This window comes from Miniopterus natalensis, chromosome 15 (assembly GCF_054644295.1).
Source record: "Miniopterus natalensis isolate mMinNat1 chromosome 15, mMinNat1.hap1, whole genome shotgun sequence".
Taxonomy (NCBI): Eukaryota; Metazoa; Chordata; class Mammalia; order Chiroptera; family Miniopteridae; genus Miniopterus; species Miniopterus natalensis.
The window spans coordinates 36318052-36339563 of record NC_142095.1 but is presented as its reverse complement, the minus strand read 5'-3'; the positions used below and the strand labels follow the sequence as shown (position 1 = coordinate 36339563).

Sequence of the window (21512 nt, the reverse complement as noted above, 5' to 3'; positions counted from 1 at the left end):
CATGGTCTAGCGCTGTTCTCTACCCCACACTGCGCTTGATAGAGCATTATAGCAGAAAATATAAATAGACCCCAAATTCTCTTCTGGAGAGACTTCCAAAATACAAAACTAGTCTTTAGGTGATGTTGATTTTCCCATCTCATTCCAGTATTCAGTTTGCCTTGTTCTGCTGCAGCCATCCTTTAAAAAAGACTGACCATTTCAAAGGATTTTTGACAATGAATTATAAATCCTTTCTTGGTCACCAGTGTGCATGACTGCTAAGTGGAATACAAAGTCCTTATTCAATTCATTGTGCCCACTCTGTAATGCTTTTCTATTTAATTACATTAAACTGCATTTTCTGTTAGTATCCCAGTCACATATTTTAAAAGAAAGGAAAAAAAAAGATGAATGTGGTTTGCTTGTGTGTGTTGTCTCTGGTTCTGGTAGCCATAGCAAATTTGGCTCTTCTTGAATTGGATATCCTTGTCTGGCATGCCTCCAATGAGAAGCCTGCAGACCACTTCTCGGGTCCCTCCTTCATGATCTCTCTAAGCCTGGTGAGGCCTATATAAGCCCCCTTTCTTAAGCAAAAGCAGTCTGACCTCTTTTCATAGGGAGTCTAAGACAGTGTTGTTCAAGGCAGGCTTATTGGGATGCTCTTTTTGGTTTTGTTTTTGCTTTTGCTTTTTTTGCATTTGCTTTTTGAGGAAGAGTAGCATAGGAAAACTTTTCCATTGTCGCTCCTACCTTTCATGATGGCAAGTTCTCAAATGCACTGTCGCTGAACTCAGCAGTTGCACTCGCCAAAGCACATCTGAATCATGGCTTTTCAGTACTTTCAGTGTAACTGATGTTGATCTAACAAATCTCATAATTGCCTGCTCTATTCCATGGCCCATTTTGGTTAATGGGGTTCCAAAGGTTTTTAGAAATCAGGCCTTGAACATGGGGACTTTGAAAGTTAGAATTCCCTTGTTGACATCCTGTTTTGTTCTATTTGATGTGTGATATTGTAGCGCTGTGCCCTTGACTAAAAAGCCCAGGGACACATTAACAAAATGAATTCAAACAGCTAAAAACATTTTAAAAAAACGAAAAGAAAAAAAACCAGCAGCTGCAGCATTTTAGCTCCCTGTTGGGGAACAACGTCATAGAGCTCTGATGGGTGAGGAGGGTGGGCTGCCTTTTAGAAAGCCCCTATTTCATTACGAAGAGCGTGCTGCCCAGACTTCTGGGCCATGGGCATGAAGGGCAAGCATTCCCTATAGTCACCAGTCTACAGTGGAAACTTTGCAGCTAATGGTGATTGTTCATGGGTTTACAGGTTGCATAGGGCCTAAATCTTAGCCTTGTTGCTGTCTGAAACCAGCTTTGCTTACAAGCATTGAAGCTCATTTGAACACATGTGACTGGGATAATAAATGCCAAAGTACAGTTTAATGAAGACAAGTGTCATGTCTTTCAGTTCTTAATTTCTTCAACCACAGCCCGTGAAGGGTGCGTTCAGATGGGCTTTTGTAATTGAAAGCAAAGTCTCCTAACATTCTTAAATTCCCTAAAAGCTATATCTGGTGGTGGTGTTAAAAGGCAGTTTGGCAACATTGGATCTCCTCATGTTTAAAGTGATGGTGTCTGTTCAAAAGTAGTTTTTATTCTCTGAACTCTGATTTTTTAAAAATGAAACTCATAATCCTATTTTATGTATAGAGGTATTATTTTAAATTGTCTTATTGGTTTGTGTAATTGTAAGTTTTTCAGTTAGCTTAGATGTGACTCATGAAGCAGGCTGAATCAATCTCAGAATTATCAGTAATTATAGCTTTAAGAGACTGAACTTTTATAAATAAATATCTTTAAAATAATTCTTTAGGGAAAAGTCAAAGAGTAAAATTCTTAGAATCTGGAGTTTTTCACTATTTCCCTGAATCCCTCTACAAAGAGTATTTTATAAAAATGAGGTTTGGCACCAGTCCCTCAACCCTCCCTTTGTGCAAGAAGTTGTGACCAAAGGTGATTGCATTTTGGGGGAAAGTATTATGTTTTGTTCATTGTGATCATTTCAAATCCTAGAAAAGTCAAGTTGTTTTTCTTGCTTAAAAAAATGTCGTGTGGCTTCAAAGGTCTTTTGATAGGTGAGTCTTTGACATTTTGAAATTATTTTCCTCCTTTCGCTCCTTTTGCCAAAAATACTTTTCTTGAAATTCTTCCCTAGCCAGCAGAAAATATTTTATCATGTGAAGATGCACTTTGAAAATAAAGGAATAAGAGCCTTTGTTCACAGAAATTCTGTACCTCATTTAAAATGCTCCCTGTTAAATGAAGGTTTATGTGAGGACATTTGTGAGCGTGGAGACAGTGATGACAATTGACATTTTCTCATGTCAACAGAGCCTGATTCTCCAGCCATTCCTCCCTTAGGTCTGCTTGCAGGCTACAAGTGACCTGAGCTTAGGTTGGCTTGAGAGGGTTTAGGTTTTATCTTTATTTTAACTTGTTTTGAGATCTAAAGAAATATCAGACATTGTGATGGCTCTTAGCAGTTTACCGGCTCAAGCTCGAGCTGCAATGATGGGGCTAGAAAGGAGGAGGAATGGATGTAAAAGTCTTGAAAAATTCTTGCCATCCTCCCCCAAGCTGGAGAACCATGCTTTGTGATCAGGGCTGTGCGCCTCATTTCCCTCCATTCCAATTTCCCCTCATGTGTTCCCATGATAGGCATATGAGTGTGGGCAGAGTGGAATGATGGGGTTATTACTGTTCAATTAGAATTGCAGTGGCAGAACTGGTCACTCTGAACAGCTTGCAATATCATGACCTTGGGAAGGCTGTTACTGGAACTCCTCTTTATTTTTAACTGAAAACATGCATTATATTTATCCTAGGGAAAATAACTACAATTAATAATATACTAAGTACTAATTCATCCAGAAATGTTGGGTTTCATATTTATAACTTTTTATTTTGTTCATTATTGCAACAAAATAATTGCACTAATTGCCGTTGTTCATGCAATACTAAGGGTGCTTTATTCATTAGTAGTGCATGTGGGAGGTTTGTTGTTACTTAGCTCATGTTGCATGTTAATGATGCATGTCTGAAATTTGTTGTGTCCTTCAAGGCATGATGGGTGGCTATCCGCCAGGCCTTCCACCTTTGCAGGGCCCAGTTGATGGCCTTGTTAGCATGGGCAGCATGCAGCCACTTCACCCTGGGGGGCCTCCACCCCACCATCTTCCGCCAGGTGTGCCTGGCCTCCCGGGCATCCCACCACCGGGTAAGAACTTCATCCTCATTCGCTCATTAATCTCATCTTTGTGTTCTCTATTTTCTCCCTCAGCCAGTTGTTTTAAGAGGCACTTATTGCCCCTTGTGGGCAGCCCTTCCTACCCTGAGAATCCCAGGGATGTCAGCGGCAGGACCTATCCTGTGTGTAGAGCAACTGGCTGTCTAGCAGCAGCACAGGACACATGGCAGAGACCAGATTTAGCAGACCAAGGGGCAGGAGGCAATCTCTAAAATCACACAATTTGGCATGTGTTAAAAAAGTCAGACACAATCTAGACTATGTCCTCTTTATCAGTGAATAAAATTTTTCACATTGCTAGTTGAGAGTCACATAGAAAAGCACTTTTTGCTCCTGAGTGCATTTCTTCCTCTGATTCAATTCTTATCTCACAGGATCTTGTATAGGGTCTCTGTCTCCTGCTTTCAAACAGCACTTCTAAGGGGATTGCACTGAGCTAGTTTTCTGTGTCTGAGTCCCCTAAGAAGCATGACGTAACATTTTAAAGAATAACATAGTCCACTCTAACTGTAGACACTGGTTTATCTGTCGACAGCAGCTCAGAAGTTATTTCACAAAGAAACATATAAATGAAGTCAACATATAGCTACAGTGTTACTTTATAATTAATTAGTAAGTTGAAAGATTATCATCAAAGGAAAAATCACAAGTTCCCATATTAATTGTCGTCATGTTCAAAAGAACTGACCCTTAGCTATAATCTAGTTGGAGGGAATGTGACCTTAAGGTGACTTGGAATTGCATTTGGTCCCTTATCCAAAATATCAGCTAAAGGCCCAGCCCAGATGATAAAATGTAGCAACATTAGATTTGCTTACACCAGTATTGGACCTACTGATCATAGGGTTATACAGAGTTCCAAACGATACTTCAGAGGGTACACCCAGCAGTGTGCAGGGTGAGCAAACATGGTGGCTTGACCTAGAACCTCCAGCCACACACTGTAATGACTAGAGAATGGTCATAACTCCACAAAAGTGTTTGATCCAGATATATCCAGAGGAGGAAATGTTTGTGGGAGTACATGCTTCATTATGGAAATGGTGGCCTGTGTGTGAGTTGCTATTACAGCGGAAGTCAGTCATAAAATGGGTATGCCCATGTGGCATATAGAATTGGCCTTAATTCAGTGCCTTCTCACCTTGGCATAGGGTGTCTGACTGAGTCAGCCAGACCAGATTGGAGCTGACTTCTAGGTGCACATGGGGCTCAGTGGGAGCCATATCTAAAGCCAGTAAGTACAGTGTAGGTAGCAGATATCTTTGGTGGGTGTTGGGGCACTGCTGTTTGCCTTTCAATTTAAGTTGAATTTAATTCAGTGTAAAATTTGAAAGGAACAACACACTGGATTGTAGTCAGGGAGACAGGGAAGAAACCCTCTTAGTGCTTACACACATTTCTGATCAGGCTTTGAGAAGAGGAGAATTCAGTGAAGAACTCTGGGGACTTGGCACACATTCTCACCTGCTGCTCCCTTGAATGGCATTTGTAAATAGAGGAAGCAGAGGGGGCTGCTGATTTGTTTGTGCTGCTCTGCAAAGATTGATACAGGCAGCTCAGGGAGGCCCACTGTATTATAGAATCTAAGTCTGGTGAGTGGGAGGCAGGGGTTAATAATATGTTGCTGGAAAAGCAGCTTACCCACCACAACCTCTTCATTCACAAGTAGTCATTAGGGTCCTACCATGGTGATCCAGGTATCCTTCTGGGTACTTAAAATATAAAAATTCCTGATTTGTAAACAGAAAGCTTATTTTTACTTATTATTTTCTCTCTAACAAATGTCTAATACCTCCTGGAAGTAGCATTTAGTAATTCTGAACCTTAGAATATTGGGCCGGTTCTGCCTGGCCAAAATAATAACATTTGAATCCAGAGGAACTATCTAGAATATGATGTCAGCTCCTCTTGATGCTTTTATGCAGCCAGCAGGATTTGTTTCAGGTTTAAACAACAACTCACCAGGATTCTGGTTGTAGTTTGTTAGTTTTTAATGAACTGGGTTTCTTGCCTCTTTCTTTGTTTTGAGAACAGTAAATGGATGGTCCTGAGATGATTAAAATAACCCTACACACTAAATTTAAGACATCTCATTATTATCAACTAGTACCTGTGAGACAGAAATTGTTTATGAGGAGTCACCAAGAGAAGTTTACAAAATTATTATCAGATATATACTCAAATATAGTAGAACCATGATTTCTTTCTCTTTCCCTTCATTTTGCATTTGAAATGATAGCCCTCTTCAAAATGCTACGCTATTAAATGGAAGCGCCCTCTCTGAGCCAGCATTAGTGACTCCAGTCAGAACCAGAGGTGCTGGTGGCCTGTGAGGGGACAGCAAGGATGAGCCTCCAGCCTCCACAAAGCTCATTTAACTATGCACTTGCACAACCTCTTCCCTGTGTCCTTATGTCCCACCACACTGCATACCACTGAGCCTGATTGAATGCCATTACTACTGAAGTTAAACACAGGCTTCAGTTACAGGAAAATGTGTTGTCAGAAGAAAAATATCTTGAAAAAAGAGGTGCGTTCTGACTGTGGCTTACCTAGGGAAATACTAGAATTTTTGCAAGGTTCAAATCATTTCTAAGCCATGAATAATTAATACACATCTGACAAGTTGTACTAGCATTGTAAAGTACCTAGGAAACAAAAGAATAGGAATTTTCTGTTTGAATGCCACATCCTATTTTGGGTGCATAGGGTTCCTATCCACAAAGACTCAAAGGCAGAGAGATCCATAGGCTTGCATTATAAATGGCACCATTTCTTATCAGACAGTAGTTTTTCAGTCTTATCAACCAGAGCCCCTGATTGAGACATTGCATTCTGAATTACAGGTGTAATGAACCAAGGGGTGGCCCCTATGGTAGGGACTCCGGCACCAGGTGGAAGTCCATATGGACAGCAGGTAAGCCTCCCAGTTGGATTTTCTAAGACTTGACAGAATTTACATTATCCTCTTTTTCAAAACATGTGCTGAGTATTTTTTCCCTCACTATGTGGTCTGTGCTCTTTCAGGTAGGAGTTTTGGGGCCTCCAGGGCAGCAGGCACCACCTCCATATCCTGGCCCACATCCAGCTGGCCCCCCTGTCATACAGCAGCCAACAACGCCCATGTTTGTGGCTCCTCCACCGAAGACCCAACGGCTTCTCCACTCAGAAGCCTATTTGAAATACATTGAAGGACTCAGTGCTGAGTCCAACAGCATCAGCAAGTGGGACCAGACTCTGGCAGGTAAGAAGAGTCCTTCTCACTAAGTCTTTATGAAATCCACGCTTCGTTCAAGTTCTCTTGCTGCTATTGGCATATTACAGCACAGGGCAAATATCCATTTTTCTTATGAAATAAAATAAATGGTATATTTAATAGAAGGGTTTGGAGCTTCTTCGTATATTGACATCACCTTTGAAAAAAAATTTTTTTTTCTGAATCTCAAAGTTTAGTTTTGTCCTAAGCATCACCATCATCTTTTTAAGTATATTCTAATTTTTTTCAAAAAAAAATTTTTAGGCATTTGAACGTTAGTATAAATGCATTTGAATAAATTAAAAATTATTTCACCTTGCCCAGCTGGGCGTGGCTCGGCGGTTGAGTGTCGACCTAGGATCCAGGAGATCAGGGTTCGATTCCCAGTCAGGACACATGCCCGGGTTGCGGGCTTGATCCCCAGTCGGGGCATGCAGGAGGCAGCCGTTCAATGACTCTCTCATCATTGATGTTTCTATCTCTCTCTCCCCCTCTCCTTTCCTCTCTCTGAAATCACTTAAGATATATTTTTGGGGGGGGGGAAATTATTTCACCTTAAATTTTTTTTTCTTTTTTTAATCTTCACCCGAGGATATTTTTCCATTGCTTTTTAGATGGAGTGGAAAGGAGGGAGGAAGGTGGGGGGGGGGGAGAGAAACATCAATGTGAGAGAGATACATCAATTGGTTGCCTCCCATACACACCCCAAGTGGAGCTGGGGATGGACCTGCAACCTGGGTATGTGCCCTTGACTGGAAATCGAACCCAGGACCCTTCAGAGTGCAAGCTGATACTCCAACCACTGAGCCACACCTGCCAGGGCTCACCTCAATTAAAAAAAAGAAAGAAAATATGTTTCTGTTAACCTATCAAGTTAGTCATTTAGTTCAACATACTTAATGTCTTTTCAGTACAAACTAAAATAACTTGCCTAGTCTCTGGAAGGAAATTTGGAAGTTTCTACTTACTTCTTTATTTCTAAATCAAATTTGGTAATTTAATTTCTTTTAAGAGTAGTAGGTATATTTTTCCTCTTTTCACATTTACCTTTTTAGGAGTTTTTCTTTGTATGGAAGTAATTATTAAGTATCAGGAGTGGCTACAACAAAGTATTAATGACCTGATCTTTTAGGTGTTTGTATAGCTCTTTTGTGAAGTCATTATTATAAATTAGATAATTTCTAAAATGCAAAGCATAAAACAAGACATCCCTAGCTAGGTAGTCTCATACCTAAGTAAAGTAGTTTTCTAAAAACCAAAATGTCTAATAAAATGATACAAGAAATTTGCTTGGAAATATCCTGCAGAGTTAAAATTCACAATTAATAAATCATAATGTTTTTATGTTCCAATAAATCTATCAGACCTTAGGACTGAGGGACAATTTGTTACCTTAAAATTACTATTTATATTCCTCTGTCTGCACTTTAATTTTCAGCTCGAAGGCGTGATGTCCATTTGTCAAAAGAACAAGAGAGCCGCCTACCCTCTCACTGGCTGAAAAGTAAAGGGGCCCACACCACCATGGCAGATGCCCTCTGGCGCCTCCGGGATTTGATGCTCCGAGACACCCTCAACATTCGCCAAGCATACAATCTAGAAAACCTTTAATCACATCTATTACGTTTCTTTTATAGAAGCATAAAGAGTTTTGTGGAATAGTAGCCACATAGTTACTGGGGGTGGGGGGAGGAACAAAGGCTGATAATTTTTATTGCATTTTACTGTACATCACAAGGCCATTTTTATATAAGGACACTTTTAATAAGCTATTTCAATTTGTTTTTGTTATATTAAGTTGACTTTATCAAATACACAAAGATTTTTTGCATATGTTTCCTTCGTTTAAAACCAGTTTCATATTGGTTGTATATGTAGACTTGGAGTTTTATCTTTTTACTTGTTGCCATGAACTGAAACCATCAAAGGTTTTGTCTTGGATTGGGGTTTTTGGTTTTTTGTTTTTATAAAAGAACAGTGGGGGGAGGGGAATATACAACACACACACGTTTACAGATTAGTTTAAGTTGATAATGAAATGTGAAGTTGGTCCTAGTTTACATCAGAGAGGGAGTGTACTTGTGTCTGTTTCATGTGCCTGACTATGTTAAGCCACTTTAGCAAAAAGTGTTTGTTACAGGTGAAGTGAAAGATTGTTATTTAGGTTATATGTGTTTGGCAGACATGGCACATCTGCTCTATTAACTCAAGAGGCTCGCTGCAGAAATCTGAAGTCAGTGCTGTGCATCCTTCTGCAGCTGGTGCATCTCCCAGACACCTGGAAGGAGAGAGCCTTTTTCTTGTGCTGAGTTAGCTATCTTTGGTGTCAGTTATTTTTATAGAACATGTGCACAACCCTGAATTATATTTAGTTTTGACAGGTAAGTTTAAGGGTACTTTTGATCTATTTATAATAATTCACAATTTATGCCTATACATGTTAGATGATTTAAAATTTTAAATCTCTTACATTGAAAAACATTGAATTTCATCTTGAAGAAAGCATTGAGGCGTCCGTGGAGGTAATTTATTTTTAAACATAACACCTAACCTGACATAGGGAAGGGGGTGCATCACCAGATATGAGCTGTGTCAGAAGCATAATTGTAAATGGTAAATCGCCTGCATACGCAAATGTTTTAGCATTCTTTGTTTCCTCATCAGATGTGGCTTTTTTTTCTTCTTCTAAGTTTCATCGTTGTAATTCTCAACAAGAAATTTAAAACTTTCTAAAATATTTAAAATTTAGCCTGTGCTTTTAAATTTCAAGAGAAAGGAATCATAATTTAAGAAAATGCTCATGAAAAAGATCATTACAGATCCCAAACACTTGGGTTCGATGACCCTGTCTCTCTTATATGACCCTAGAATAAACATTTGGAGGCAGTGTATGATGTTCAGGCAGGTAAAAAGCACCAAACATGGAACAGGGTTTCACTAGGCCTTTTGGAAACCTGCTTTGTTGTAACAAGGTGGTTGCCATTGTGGTTGACCTTCCACTGCTGTTTGTAATTTAAAAGAGTGACTCTCAGAGGATACTTTTTTTCTTTTAGTCTGGTATGACTCAATACCTGGATATTTAATTACCATTCTTACTATAAATCATGGGGACAAAAGAGTGTAGAATGGAAAAAAGTCTCTTGTATCTAGATAGAAGGCCCTTGTAACTTAATTGCCTATAGTCAACCACTGGATCTCAGTTTGCATCAAGTATTTTAAATAATTCCGAATTTTTAAAAAATGTATTACAGTAGTATGTCAGTACCTTATTGTTAAACTGAATCAGATAAAGAAATCTTCAGTTCCTGGTTATTTGGGCCATTGAATCATCATGGATTGTATAATACAATCAGATTATTTTATTTCTAGACATCCTTGAATTACACCAAAGAACCTGAAATTTAATTTTGGTTAAGTTATTTATTTATTTCATGTGCCCATTTTATTTCCCTTTTTAAGGCCTGGGTGAGACTTCTTGGGAAGCCTCTAAAAACTCTTTACTGTGGGCTATATGTGGGGCATTAGAAACCAGAGCACTCCTCCTCTGGGCTCCTTCCCAGTATCTGGAGGTGCTGTAGGAACCATAGATCCGGCCAGGAGCTTCTCTAAGGCAGTGCAAAGCCAGGCCAAGGGGTCACTAGACAGGCCCTAATTAAGTTTTTCTTTAAAAAAAAATATTTATTTTAGAATCATGTCTTTCTGTATATTAACTAGGAGAATATCAGTTAATACTTAGAATATAAGATTTGAGGTCATCCATCTTCCAAAAAAGAAAAACAAAAAAAAATTTCTGATTTAAGAAAGTACAAGTTAACTATACATCTTTTTTTTCCCATGAGTTTTAGGTACTGTAGTGATATGGCTTAGAAAGCATAATGGCCTAAGTATTTTCGAGATGTAAGTTCATGTGGAAAAGAACTGTGTTGGGGGGGGAGACTATAGGTTTAAAGTAGTATGTCCGCCAACTGATTTAAAAGGCCTTGAATTGTTTTGTTTTTGAAACCACCCCTCTCTTCCTATGAGGAAGAATTGAGAGGGGACATTTCTTTGTGTAAAACTTCCAAATTGGTGGTGGTGACTTTTGAGCTTGAAAATTTTCAGACCTGATTAAAACTTGGTTTATTCTAATTTCTGTATCAAAAGAGTTTTAAGTGGTAACTAGTCTTATAACATGTATGTATCATATTTTTGTTCATCTAAAGCTTTTTAATCCAAATAAAAATGGAGTTTGCAAAATGATTTGGATTAACCAGGTTTGGTTGTTCTCTTAAAGCTTGTGTCAGGTGTTAGCTTCAAGCAGGTTTAATTCCTGCAAACCTTGATTTTATGCTGACAGGGATATGGCTGCTAATTTAGGGGGAGAGAGCTCCTCAGAGTGTCTGGACACTGGTCCAGTGCTCAAGCTGTATGAACACAGAAGCCGAATATCACACTACAACCTGACATGCCCCACGACAAACCTCTCAGGCTGGTCATCAAGGAATTCCTAACATGTCCTCAGCGTGGGCAGAAATGCAGGTTTAAGTTAAAATCGAAGAGTTACTGATTGCAGAAGGTAAGGAAAGCATGTCCTAGATCATAAAACAATAACCCATTTCAAATAGTCAGCTGTCTGGCCAGAAAAGGTAAGTGTCCCAGGTATGTCTTTAACATGCTTATAAGCTCTTAAAACATGACCACACTTTTAATAGAAAGTGTTGGTAAAATCAACCGTTTTCCTCTAATATCACTTTGCAAAAATCCCTGTGGTTCTGTTCTCCTAAGAGCTTAGGGCTGTACTACCATCTATGCTCATGAGTATATTTTGAATGATCATTGGTGTGTAAACATTCCAGCTAAACACTATGAGCAACCAAACAAACGCCAAGTATTACTCTGTTCCTTTTTGGTTTGGAAGTGTGGAAGGCCAGCTAAATGAAAGTTCAGAACCAAAAAGACTATTTCTATCCCCAAAATAGATGTATTCATTGGATTGCACATAAAAATGGCAAGAAATTCCACACGTGAAGACTAAAAATTGATCATGTTCTGTCTACTAGGAGATAAACCACTTTGGAAAATACGATGTTCCACGTGCATTTCTTAAAAAAAGAGAGGTTATTCAGGGTGGAAAAAAGTCAAACTTACAAAAAGAGATTAATGTGATTAATTTACATCATCAGAGATTTAGACAAAACTTCCAAAATAGGACTGCTAGATAAACAAAGTTACTATGTGGTAACTTAGGAACTTTTTCTATCAGTTCACATGATAAAGCAAAGCTCCAAAACCCGAATGCTTTCCCCAACACTACAGTGAGGATAGATTTCTAACAATAAATGGTAATTAGGCTTGTCATTCTAGAATGAATATTGGGGGGGGGGGGTTATTAAATTTTTGCCTTGTAGTTGACACTAGGGGGCACTGCAGTTCTATAATCAGCAAATAAGAGCAATGTCCTTTTTTGTTGTTAATCCTCAGCTGAGGGTATTTTTCCATTGATTTTTAGAGTGGAGGGGGGAAGAAACATCAATGTGAGAGAGACACATTGATTAGTTGCCTCCAGCACACACCCTGGCTGGGCTGGGGATCAAACCTGCAACCCAGGTTTGTGCGCTTGACCAGGAATCAAATAGGCAACCCTTTGGTGCAGGGGAGCCAATGCTCTAACCATTGAACCACACTGGCCAGGGTGCAATGTCCTTTAAATTATTCATGTTCCCTTAAATAGTTCCAGTGCCTGATAGGGTAGTCACATTCTTTAGGAGGGTTAAACAGGTTTTTTGAGCCCTGGCCCGTGTGGGTCAGTGGTAGAGCATCAGACCACGCATCAAAGGGTCACGGGTTCAGTTCTCAGTCAAGGGCACGTACCTGGGTTGCAAGTTCATTCCTATCCCCGGCCAGACGCACCAACTGATGTCTCTCACACGGATGTTTCTCTCCATCCCTCCCTTCCACTCTCAAAATCAATGGAAAAAATATCGAGTGAAGATTAACAAAAGAAAAAAGTTTAAAATGTTTTTTTGAGGCAGTTTTAAAAAGCTTGTAAGTCAGTTAACAAAAGATTAGTTCTTACTCTATAGTATCCAAACTAATGTGCTCTGAAAGTATCTTCAATTTAATACAGTAATTGCTTTGCTAGTCTTGTCTTGAAGTCAGAAATTACCCTGTCATCTTCAAAGGTTTGTTATCCTTCAATAAATTGGCACTCATATATATATAATTTTATTAACATTTTTATTGATTTTACAGAGAGAGAGAAACATTGATTTGATGTTCCACTTATCTATGCATTCATTGCTTGCTTGCTTGTATGTGCCCTCACCAGGGATGTGGAACCCACAACGTTGGTGTACTGGAATGAAACTCTAACCTACTGAGCTGTGTGGCCAGGGTTCTAATATATGTATTTAAAAAGAAGAAAACTAGGGAAGGTTAACACAGGTTTCAGGCCAGTGATTCTCTCTAGGATGGAGTCAGGCAGGTGGGCCAGGGAAGGAACCCACAGCAGATACAGAAGTTAGATGAGGGTTTTATTAGCATTTACAATGATTCTTCGTAAAACATGTGAAATATTCTTCATGTAGCAAATATTAAACTTCTAAAACAGCATCCCCATGGAATAGGCCATGCAATTGAGTCATACCACAGTGTTCTTACACAGCAATCCAACCTATAAAATGTCTGTGAGGCTCACCAGCAATTCTTGAGGTGACGCCAGTACACAAGAACCCCCTTCCTCCCAGTGCTGCTGATCGCCACTGGTCTTCACCCTCAGTCCATCTCTGAACAGTGGCTCTCAGCTTGCTATCGGTAGTGCTTTAAGGAGGTCATCAGTGGCTCTTTATACTGAGTTGGTTCTAACAAATGTACTAAAATTAGAAAAAAAATCCCTAAAAAATTTAGATGTGTGTGACAGGTCACTTGCTGCTTATTCATGAAAAATAGAAACTATTTTGAAACACGTGTTCTTTACTATGTAGCTGTTTTCTTGTTTCAAAAGATGGAGGATGTGGTTTATCCAAGCCTAGGAAATGCCTTCGTTTTTTTCTACCAGCTGACCCAAACTTATTCTGGGTCACATTGCAAAATCTGCTAATAGACCAAGCCTATGATTTAGCCTAAATCTATGTTACACTGTGACGTTTAGTTTCTTAGGGAAGGAGCAGCGTCTTTATCTTTATTTAGCAGCTGTTTGAAAGCAATGTCTATCACCTGGGGGATGGGGGGAGCCTGTCTCCCACCTCTACCACACCCCAGTTCTCAAGGAGGTCCAGCCCCTGTATGTAAATGGAGCCAGGCAAGGGAAGGGGTTTTAACTGTTCACAAGAGCACATAATGTAATGTCAGTCAGGAATTCCCATCACCCTAGCAAAATGTTTACAAAGTGGCAACTGAAAGAAATGTAATCTGCATAATTACCCTGATTACAATTATCTTAGCTATATCAAATTTTACTTAGATCTTACTTTTATGTCCATGATTAAATCTGAATTCTACAAAAAAGTAAGATTGTAATTTTTTTTTAAATTCTCACCTGAGGATATTTTTTCCATTGCTCTTTCAGAGAGTGGGAGAGCGAGCGACTGAGATACATCGATGTGAAAGAGACACATTGAGTGGTTGCCTTGAGCCTGCAACGGAGGTATGTGCCCTTTGCCAGAATCGAACCCAGGACCCTTCGGCCGTGGGCTGATGCTCTAACGACTGAGAAAAACTGGTTAGGGCAAGGTTATACTTTTTTGCCTTAAAAAAAGAACTTCACAAAGAATTCAGACTCTACTGAAAGGCATCCTGATTGATCCTTGGAATTGTTTTAGGACTAGATTCAATGGGTAGGTGTGTCTTAGGAGGAAATTATTTTTCCACAGGTGCTATTCCACAGTGACCTGGGAAGTAAGTATTCAAGCAGAGATAGGAAACCTTAAAAAAATTCTGTTAAGGCAGTTCTATGTAAGAATAAGAGATCTGAAAAGTACATTTTTATTTGTATTTATTTTACAAATTGAGAACATTTTATTCTTGAAAAACGGCCCAAACTTTGGTTAAGAACAGGGAGAGGCAGTGGCCTTTTTGCCTGTGGCTGCTTTCATTCAGCCCCTCAGCCCCCACCCAGGTCAGTGGCAAAAGCAGTGAGTGGCTTTACCAGTGTGGGGCTGGTCTCAAAAAAACAGCAGCTTTACTGCCAGAAAGGATGTAGCATCAACTTGAGGGACAGAAGAAAGTCTGTGATTTTATCAACTAAAAGTGGCAAAGATGGAGAGAAATGAACTAGGAAAACCTACAACTTTGCTAACCTGATGTTGCAGTACTATTTTGACAAGCAGTGGATCAGTCAGACTGAACCTGGAGAACCTAAAAAAGAAAACCATAGAAAGGCAACGTAAATCTCCCACATAGTTTGCTGCTGGAGAGCTACCACATGCCTGGGAAAGAACAAAGCAGTCTGGGCAGTGACCGATTGATTGCAAATGGGCAAAGGAACTTTTGGGGATGACAGTAGTGTCCTAAAACTAGATTTGAATTGGAATTGGAACATTCATAATGATTGAATTTTGTGGTATAGCAATTATACCTCAGTAGAACTGTTTAAAAAAAATCTTTGCCTACTGGAAAAAATCTACCATTAGAATTAAAAAAACCTATTCCTATTTGTTAAATATTATCACAAAATAAGATTCAATACTGAAGACCATTATTAACCAGACATGTACTTTTACTAGTTATTCTAGGGAGGATGTTGACTGTTACATAATTATACTCATTCTTTTTGTAAGAACTAAACTGACTAATTGTATTCAGCCATTAAAGTTGATATACCATTTCCTTGAACTGAAATGGACTGCCAAGTTTTGAAGCTTTCTATACAGCAAAATGAATTGCAATAAAATAGAAGTTGTGGAGTTTATTTTTTAGTTGTCAAGTTAAATAGATGATCAAAAACAATTGAAAACTAAGGAATAGCTATGGAAATTATAAATGTAAAGCTGCCTCTTCATGGCTAATATTTTACCTTTTAGTGAAGGTAAGTCAGAATCAAATTAACCTGACTCAGATATGTCTTTGTATCAGACACAACTCCTGACCCTTCTCATTGCCAAATAGACAGAAATGCTGTTTCCTGGAAACTAGAGGACGCAAATTCCTGACTGATTAAATTGCCTAGCATGTACTGGACATCTAAGAACTTTTTCTATGCTTCAAATTTATTTCTTCCTTAGAATGTAAAGGACAAATTGCTATAGTTCAGATAGATGACTGCACAGAGGTGTCACTTAAGTAGAAAATACAGGATGCAGTTTTCCAAGCATGTTCAAATTCTCCGATGCAGACCTTGGGGCCAGGTGAACACCCCCCATAAGTGCACAGGAAAGGAGGAACTCCCTGGGATGTTAGCAGTGTGTTCTGTTGTTTTTTAATCACAGTTTACATTCAATATTATTTTGTATTAGTTTCAGGTGTACAGCACCGTGATCAGGTGTACTTTACAATGTGCTTCCCTCAACATGAAAATGAATGTATTTTTTAATGAATGTACATTTTTAAAGAATTTGAAACTAGTAACATTTCATCTTCACTTTATTGACTGCTGAAGTTCAGTCTCTGATGCATCTTCCAGCCTCCTCTGATACTGTCTTTCTGAGGCTTTTCTACGGTAGACATCGTCTGTATTGAACAAAAATTTTACTTAGATTTTTAAGACACTGAGGAATTAAAAATACTCAGATCTGAGTAATTTAACCAGTAGATTAGGTCAGTCACTATATCTAAATCTCAACATTAATATTTAATTCAATGCCAAAATAAATTTAAAACATGAGCTACATGAATTTATGTTAATGGAGTTCTGGACTTCAATGACAGGGTAAGAGTATTTCCAAAGGTTCATGTCCTAGCATACCTCTTAGCAGTGTTTAAAATATTTAAAAATTATTTTTATTGATTTTGAGAGAGACAAGGGAGAGAGAAACATCAGTACGAGAGCAAAACATGATCGGCTGCCTCCTGCACGCCCCCTACCAGGGAGCCCACAACCTGGGCATAGTACCCTGACCCAGAACTGAACTAACCACCTCCTGGTGCACAGGATGATGCCCACCCAGCTGCACTGCACCAGCCAGGGCAGCAGTTAAGACCTCCCTCATTCCTTATCCCCACAACTTCTAATCTCTCTGAAATCAGCCTTATTAACTAAAACCTGGCCCCACCCCCCCCAAACTCAGGGTGGGGAGCTGAGGTCACCTTCCTTGTTCTCAGCAGCTGCTTTTGCAAACTACTGATTGGCCAGCTTTTTCCTCGGGGGCTTGTGCCATCTGCCACAATCTTCCCTGCACTGGCACCTCCATCACTCCCTTTCAATCACTGAAAACAGCATCTAGCTCCAGCTCCAACCCCCCCCCCCCCCCCCCACACACACACAGGGATAAAGCACTAGCTGCCTTCACCTCCCTGCCTTCACACAACTGCCACCCGGTGGTGCTCCTGTGAAGTGATGCATTCATTCTGCTCAGACCACCATCTCTACTACCTTTCTAACCTTTTTGTCCTTGGACCCTCACCAACTTCTTCCCCAGGCCGCTGGCCCCTGAGTACCCCCTCAGCACCCCCTCCTCTCTTCCTGCCCAAACCAGCTGAAATTCCCTCTCATCAGATATCCACCTCTTGACACACCTTCAGAGGCCCAACTACAGGTGAATCCAACTTCCTTCTCCATGCCTCACTGTTTGCTTTGCACTGTGGGGCCAACTGATGCATCTGACTGGGTCCACTGTGGTGCCTGACAACCGTTTCCTCAGCCATGACCCTAACCCATGACCAGCCACCCCCAAATGGCCATGAACTCTTTCTCCCAGAGAAAAATCAGCAAAGAACTCTAATAGCTAACTTCCAAGGGCTACTCCTGCCGCCCCGCTCTGATCCCACCCTCTGCCACCTTCTCAAGGGCCAGGTATCTCCAGCCTCTCTCCACCCTCTTTCCAGATCTGATTAGCATACCTTCAAGTATCTCCTGGTTTCCCTGCTTGCCTCTCTAGCCACTCTCAGTCACGCTTAAAATGTTGGGGTTTGACTCTGGCTTTCACCACAATCCGCTTGTGAATGACCCACAAACCCAAAATCTGTGGCCCAGATCTGCCTTCTATGCTTCAGGTCTATACAACCACCTCCACTTCACGTTCAAATGGAGGCGGGCTGTCCTACCTGTGTTCCCTCTGCCGCAGCTGTCCTACCAGGAGCCTCCGCTCCGCATCTCCTGAGTCCACTCAATCACCAAGCCCTGTCAAGACTACCTCTTAGGTGTCTCTCAACTCCACCCACTTCTTGGCATCCCTTTTGTCCCCACCCTAGACCAGGCCACCAGCTCAAACCTGAGCAAACACACAGCCTAAGTGTGCCTGCCAGTCCCTCTCCACACGAAGCCATTCTCCACATGTGTTAATCCGCTGCCACTTAAAACCCATCCGCCCTGGCCCACGTGGCTCAGTGGTTGGCGCATCGGCCTGCACATGGGAAGGTCTGGGGTTCAATTCCCAGACAAAGGCCAGTGCCCAGGTTGCAGGTTCAATCCCTATCTCCGCCCCTCCCCCCTACCCCCCGTCGGGATGCGTGAGAGAGGCAGCCAATCAATGTTTCTCTTCACCCCTCCCTCCTCCACTGTCTAAAAAATTAGTGAAAAAAATATCCTCACTCCGGTGGGGAAAAAACACACACGCCTTCAATTCTCTGGGATACATCCTTCGTTCTCCAATCCCTTTTTGGCCCTGCCCAGGCACCTTTCTAATCACTTCCTCCCTCTGCTCGCGCTAGTGTCTCAGCACTTTCACAGCAATGCCCCACGTTTGCTCCTAGCACCGTCTGCTCCTAGCACCGTCTGCTCCTAGCACCGTCTGCTCCTAGCACCGGCATGCGGGGCATGCGGCACTTTCAACTCCAAAAACGTTCCCCTCATCTGACTGACACCCACTCAATCTTCAGGGCCTACCTGACGTCGTAACTCCTGCAAGCCTTCCCTGCACCATCTAGTCCAACTGAAATGCCTCAGCCAAGACTCCCATGTTCCCCCCACTTTCTCTTCAGAGCACTGAGCGCACTTAACTACGATCTGTCTCTCCTATTAGAGCTCTTCTGGGGCGGGAGACCCTGTGCCTTGTTCATTATATCCCCTCATCAGTGCTCGTTAAATACTGGTGAATGCATGAACAGACGGACTAAGTATCTTTAGAAAGAGCTAAGGTAACAATTCTTTTTAAATAAGGGCTGGCAATTCACAAGTGATACAATGTTTCTGGAGGGACAACGCAGAAAGGGTATGGGGGTTGGGGAAGTCTTCCCAGAAGACGAACTAGCCTGTCCAGAGCTAGTGCTCTCAGCAAAGCATGTCAGGCTTTCCGTTCACAGGGCCAGGCCCTGGTGCCAACGACTCTGCAGACCAGCTCCCTGCAGGGTTTGGGCTGAAGAGTCCAGAGAGAGGACTGGCTAGTTAACAGGAGTTTCCATGAATCCTAAGGATCCTACCCCCTTCTGCCGTGCTGTGAGGAAGTCTGTTCTTTAGGCCCAAACAATGTCACTGGCAGGCTTGAGAGGAGGGTGTCCTGAGTAGTCACGTGCCCTCCCCTCAACGTGCGGGCAAAAGGTCTCAAGGTTGGACGTCAAAGTGCCTTTGCTGCCCCGCTTATAGGTGAGCCTGGGCGGGTCTCGAGGGCCCAGTGAAGGGAACAGCACGTGCCCTTCTGATCCGGGTAAAAGCAGTTCAGCGCTGAGCGGAATGTGCAGTCTGCAACCTAGGACTGAGTATCTCCCAGGAAAATAGGACCTATGCCACCTCCTGACTTCCTGAAATGAAACGGAGGCTGCTGCACCCCCACTTACAGAAGGTCTCCTGGCCCACGCGCACTTTAATCATGATCCACTCCATCGTTCCTCCCAGGAGAAAAAAGAAGGGCAGAAACCTGTAGACGCCAAGTCGCTGCTTTCCGGGCACCCGCTGCAGAAGCCGCCTCACCTGGGCCCTGGAAAACATGCTCAACCAAGGTCGCGGGGGAGGGGTACGGCGGAACCAGCACCGACGGGAGCTGCTTCAGCGCCTGGAATGAAGCGCCGGGTGCAGCCGAGGCCGCCCCGCCTGTCCTTGCCGAGGGCCGCGGCCGGGTTCGCTGAGCGATCGCCGCCCAGCCTCAACTCCAGGCGGGTAGATCTTCGGGAGCCGAGCGCAGGGCTCCGGGCCTAGAACGTCTCCACCAATCAGAGCACTGCAAGGCGCGGGGATTCGCCAGTAGAATGCGGCGGAGTGCGCGTGCTCCGAGAGGCCGAGCCCGGCTGGAGGGAGCTCGCGCGGGAGTCCGGGGCTCCGGGGGCGGCGCGGCGCAAGGGGGCGGGACCTCCCACGTGGCGTCGGCCGGGCCGGGGCCCGGGGCCTCCCGAGGGAGGGTAGTGCTGGTGGGTAGCTGCAGTCCCCGCGGCTCTGCCACCGCCATCTTTTTTCTTTTAAGTCCTGATAGAAGGGATGAGCCTCTCTGATGGACTAAAAGTGTACTGCACCATGATATCAATTGCAGTTACGCAACGCCTTGCATTTATTTCGGGGTGAACAGTGAGTGTCTAGACTTCTAAAAATAACAGACTTTGATAGGCCTCGTTGAAAGCTGAACTTTATCACAACAAAAATCTAGGTAAGCATCTTGAGACAAACAACCCTGAAATTAATAAAAGCTTTCCTGTGTGGGGCACTTCCCATCATGCAGGGACTTGTACGTGCTTTTTATGTATCATCTCATTCACAATCACAGAAGAGCAGAAAGGTTCAAGAGCACGGGCTTTGCTAAACCACCTCCCTCCGCGCACACTCCCTCATTTAGTCTGTGCCTCAATGCGCTACACAAAATGGGGACCTTCCTCTGATGCTATTAGGATTTAGAGAGATGATACAACTAGAGCACAATGCCTGGAGTATAATAACCAATTCAGATGAGCTATAATATGATGATGATGGTTTCTTGAACCCTAGCTCTTTACATGTACTCCGTAGCCTACTGGACCTCGCCTCTATTTTCACCATCACCTTTTCTAGAAGAACTGAGACGTGGAGATTAAGCCATGAAGAAGCAGAGATCTGACCTGAGCGCTGTCACCTCATTCGTTTCAGAAGGGAGACAACTATTAGACAATCTAAGAAAACCAAATGAAAACTAAGAACCAGTAGGAGAGTTTGGTGATGTGTAGGCAAAATCTACAAAAACAGGCAGGGAAAGGGTGGTAGCGTCTGTGGCCGGAGATGCTGCCTGGATAACCTGCCTTCTGGGGCCAACACATGCACTGCTCACACCCACTTAGTGCTCACACCCACTTAGTGCTCACTCCCATCTCTTGGTGACTCTGGGGGCCAGACCCACAGCATGCCCATCTCCTGCCCCGACGTAATTTACATGTGCCTAGTTCCCCAGTGCCCACCTATCTCACTGGAGTCCCTCAGGTAGGCACAGCCATTCACCCACGGGTGGACCCTTGAGCCTCCATCCTGCACCTGGCCCAGGGTCTGGCACACTGTAGGTCTTCAGCCAAGGTGCGGTGGATATTCAGATGTATCACACCCTGAGGAAACAAAGCGTCCAGGCGGCCAGCTCCCCACTAACAGGCCCATCAGGGCTGGTTAAGTCTCCTCGTGACTCAGAATTATGAACACGTGCGGACTCAGAAAACGCGCCTGGATAGAAGAAACAAGGGTGGAGAGAGGTTCCAAGCAGGAAAGACGAATTTCGTTGGAAAGTCTAGTGGCGTTGCTAGGAGAGACGAAGGCATCTCAAGGGGGCCTGATCGGGGGAGCCAGGAGCGGGGCAGGTCGGAGCAGATAGCTGCTGAGGTCAGAGCCTGGCAGGCGCCCTGCCTCGCGGCCCACCGCCCTAGAAGGGGAGCCCCGTCGCCCTGCTCCGAGGTAGAAAGAGCCACCTGGGTGAGTAAGGGCGGAGAGGGAAGGGGCTGCTTCAGCGTCGGCGG

General features: G+C 42.6%; 2 protein-coding genes across 9 annotated transcripts in view; one reads left to right on the top strand and one right to left on the bottom strand.

Moving 5' to 3' along the window:
• PBRM1 (polybromo 1) overlaps positions 1-10784 on the top strand; it is a 108204-nt gene extending 97420 nt beyond the window's left edge. For 5 of the 7 annotated variants that reach the window (XM_087825020.1, XM_087825024.1, XM_087825019.1 and 2 more), the window contains 4 exons: positions 3104-3259; positions 6136-6206; positions 6317-6533; positions 7984-10784. In XM_087825020.1, the coding sequence (XP_087681146.1) occupies positions 3104-3259; positions 6136-6206; positions 6317-6533; positions 7984-8156 (617 nt within the window). In that variant the 3' untranslated portion in view covers positions 8157-10784. The remainder of the gene's footprint in view (positions 1-3103; positions 3260-6135; positions 6207-6316; positions 6534-7983) is intronic. The other 2 variants (XM_087825023.1, XM_087825022.1) reach the window with 1 other exon arrangement.
• Positions 10785-16085: 5301 nt separating this feature from the next.
• UQCC5 (ubiquinol-cytochrome c reductase complex assembly factor 5) lies at positions 16086-19780 on the bottom strand. 2 transcript variants are annotated; one of them, XR_001602975.2, is made up of 2 exons: positions 19472-19547; positions 16086-16190 (listed from the first exon to the last, which is right to left on the bottom strand). XR_001602975.2 is itself a non-coding variant. In XM_016210032.2 (2 exons), exons 1-2 carry the CDS (start codon positions 19540-19542, stop codon positions 16099-16101), a joined length of 243 nt encoding a protein of 80 aa, XP_016065518.1. In that variant the 5' UTR covers positions 19543-19780; the 3' UTR covers positions 16086-16098. The 2 variants fall into 2 exon arrangements, 1 of the variants encoding a protein (XP_016065518.1); XM_016210032.2 differs by having other exon boundaries at positions 19392-19780.
• Between the last annotated feature and the right edge of the window lie 1732 nt (positions 19781-21512).

Coding starts and splice junctions, on each gene's coding strand:
- UQCC5 (XM_016210032.2), bottom strand. CDS start 19,542: ATGTTTTCCAGGGCCCAGGTGAGGCGGCTTCTGCAGCGGGTGCCCGGA. Junction 16,191..19,391: donor CGTGGGCCAGGAGACCTTCT/GTAAGTGGGGGT, acceptor TGTTCAATACAG/ACGATGTCTACCGTAGAAAA.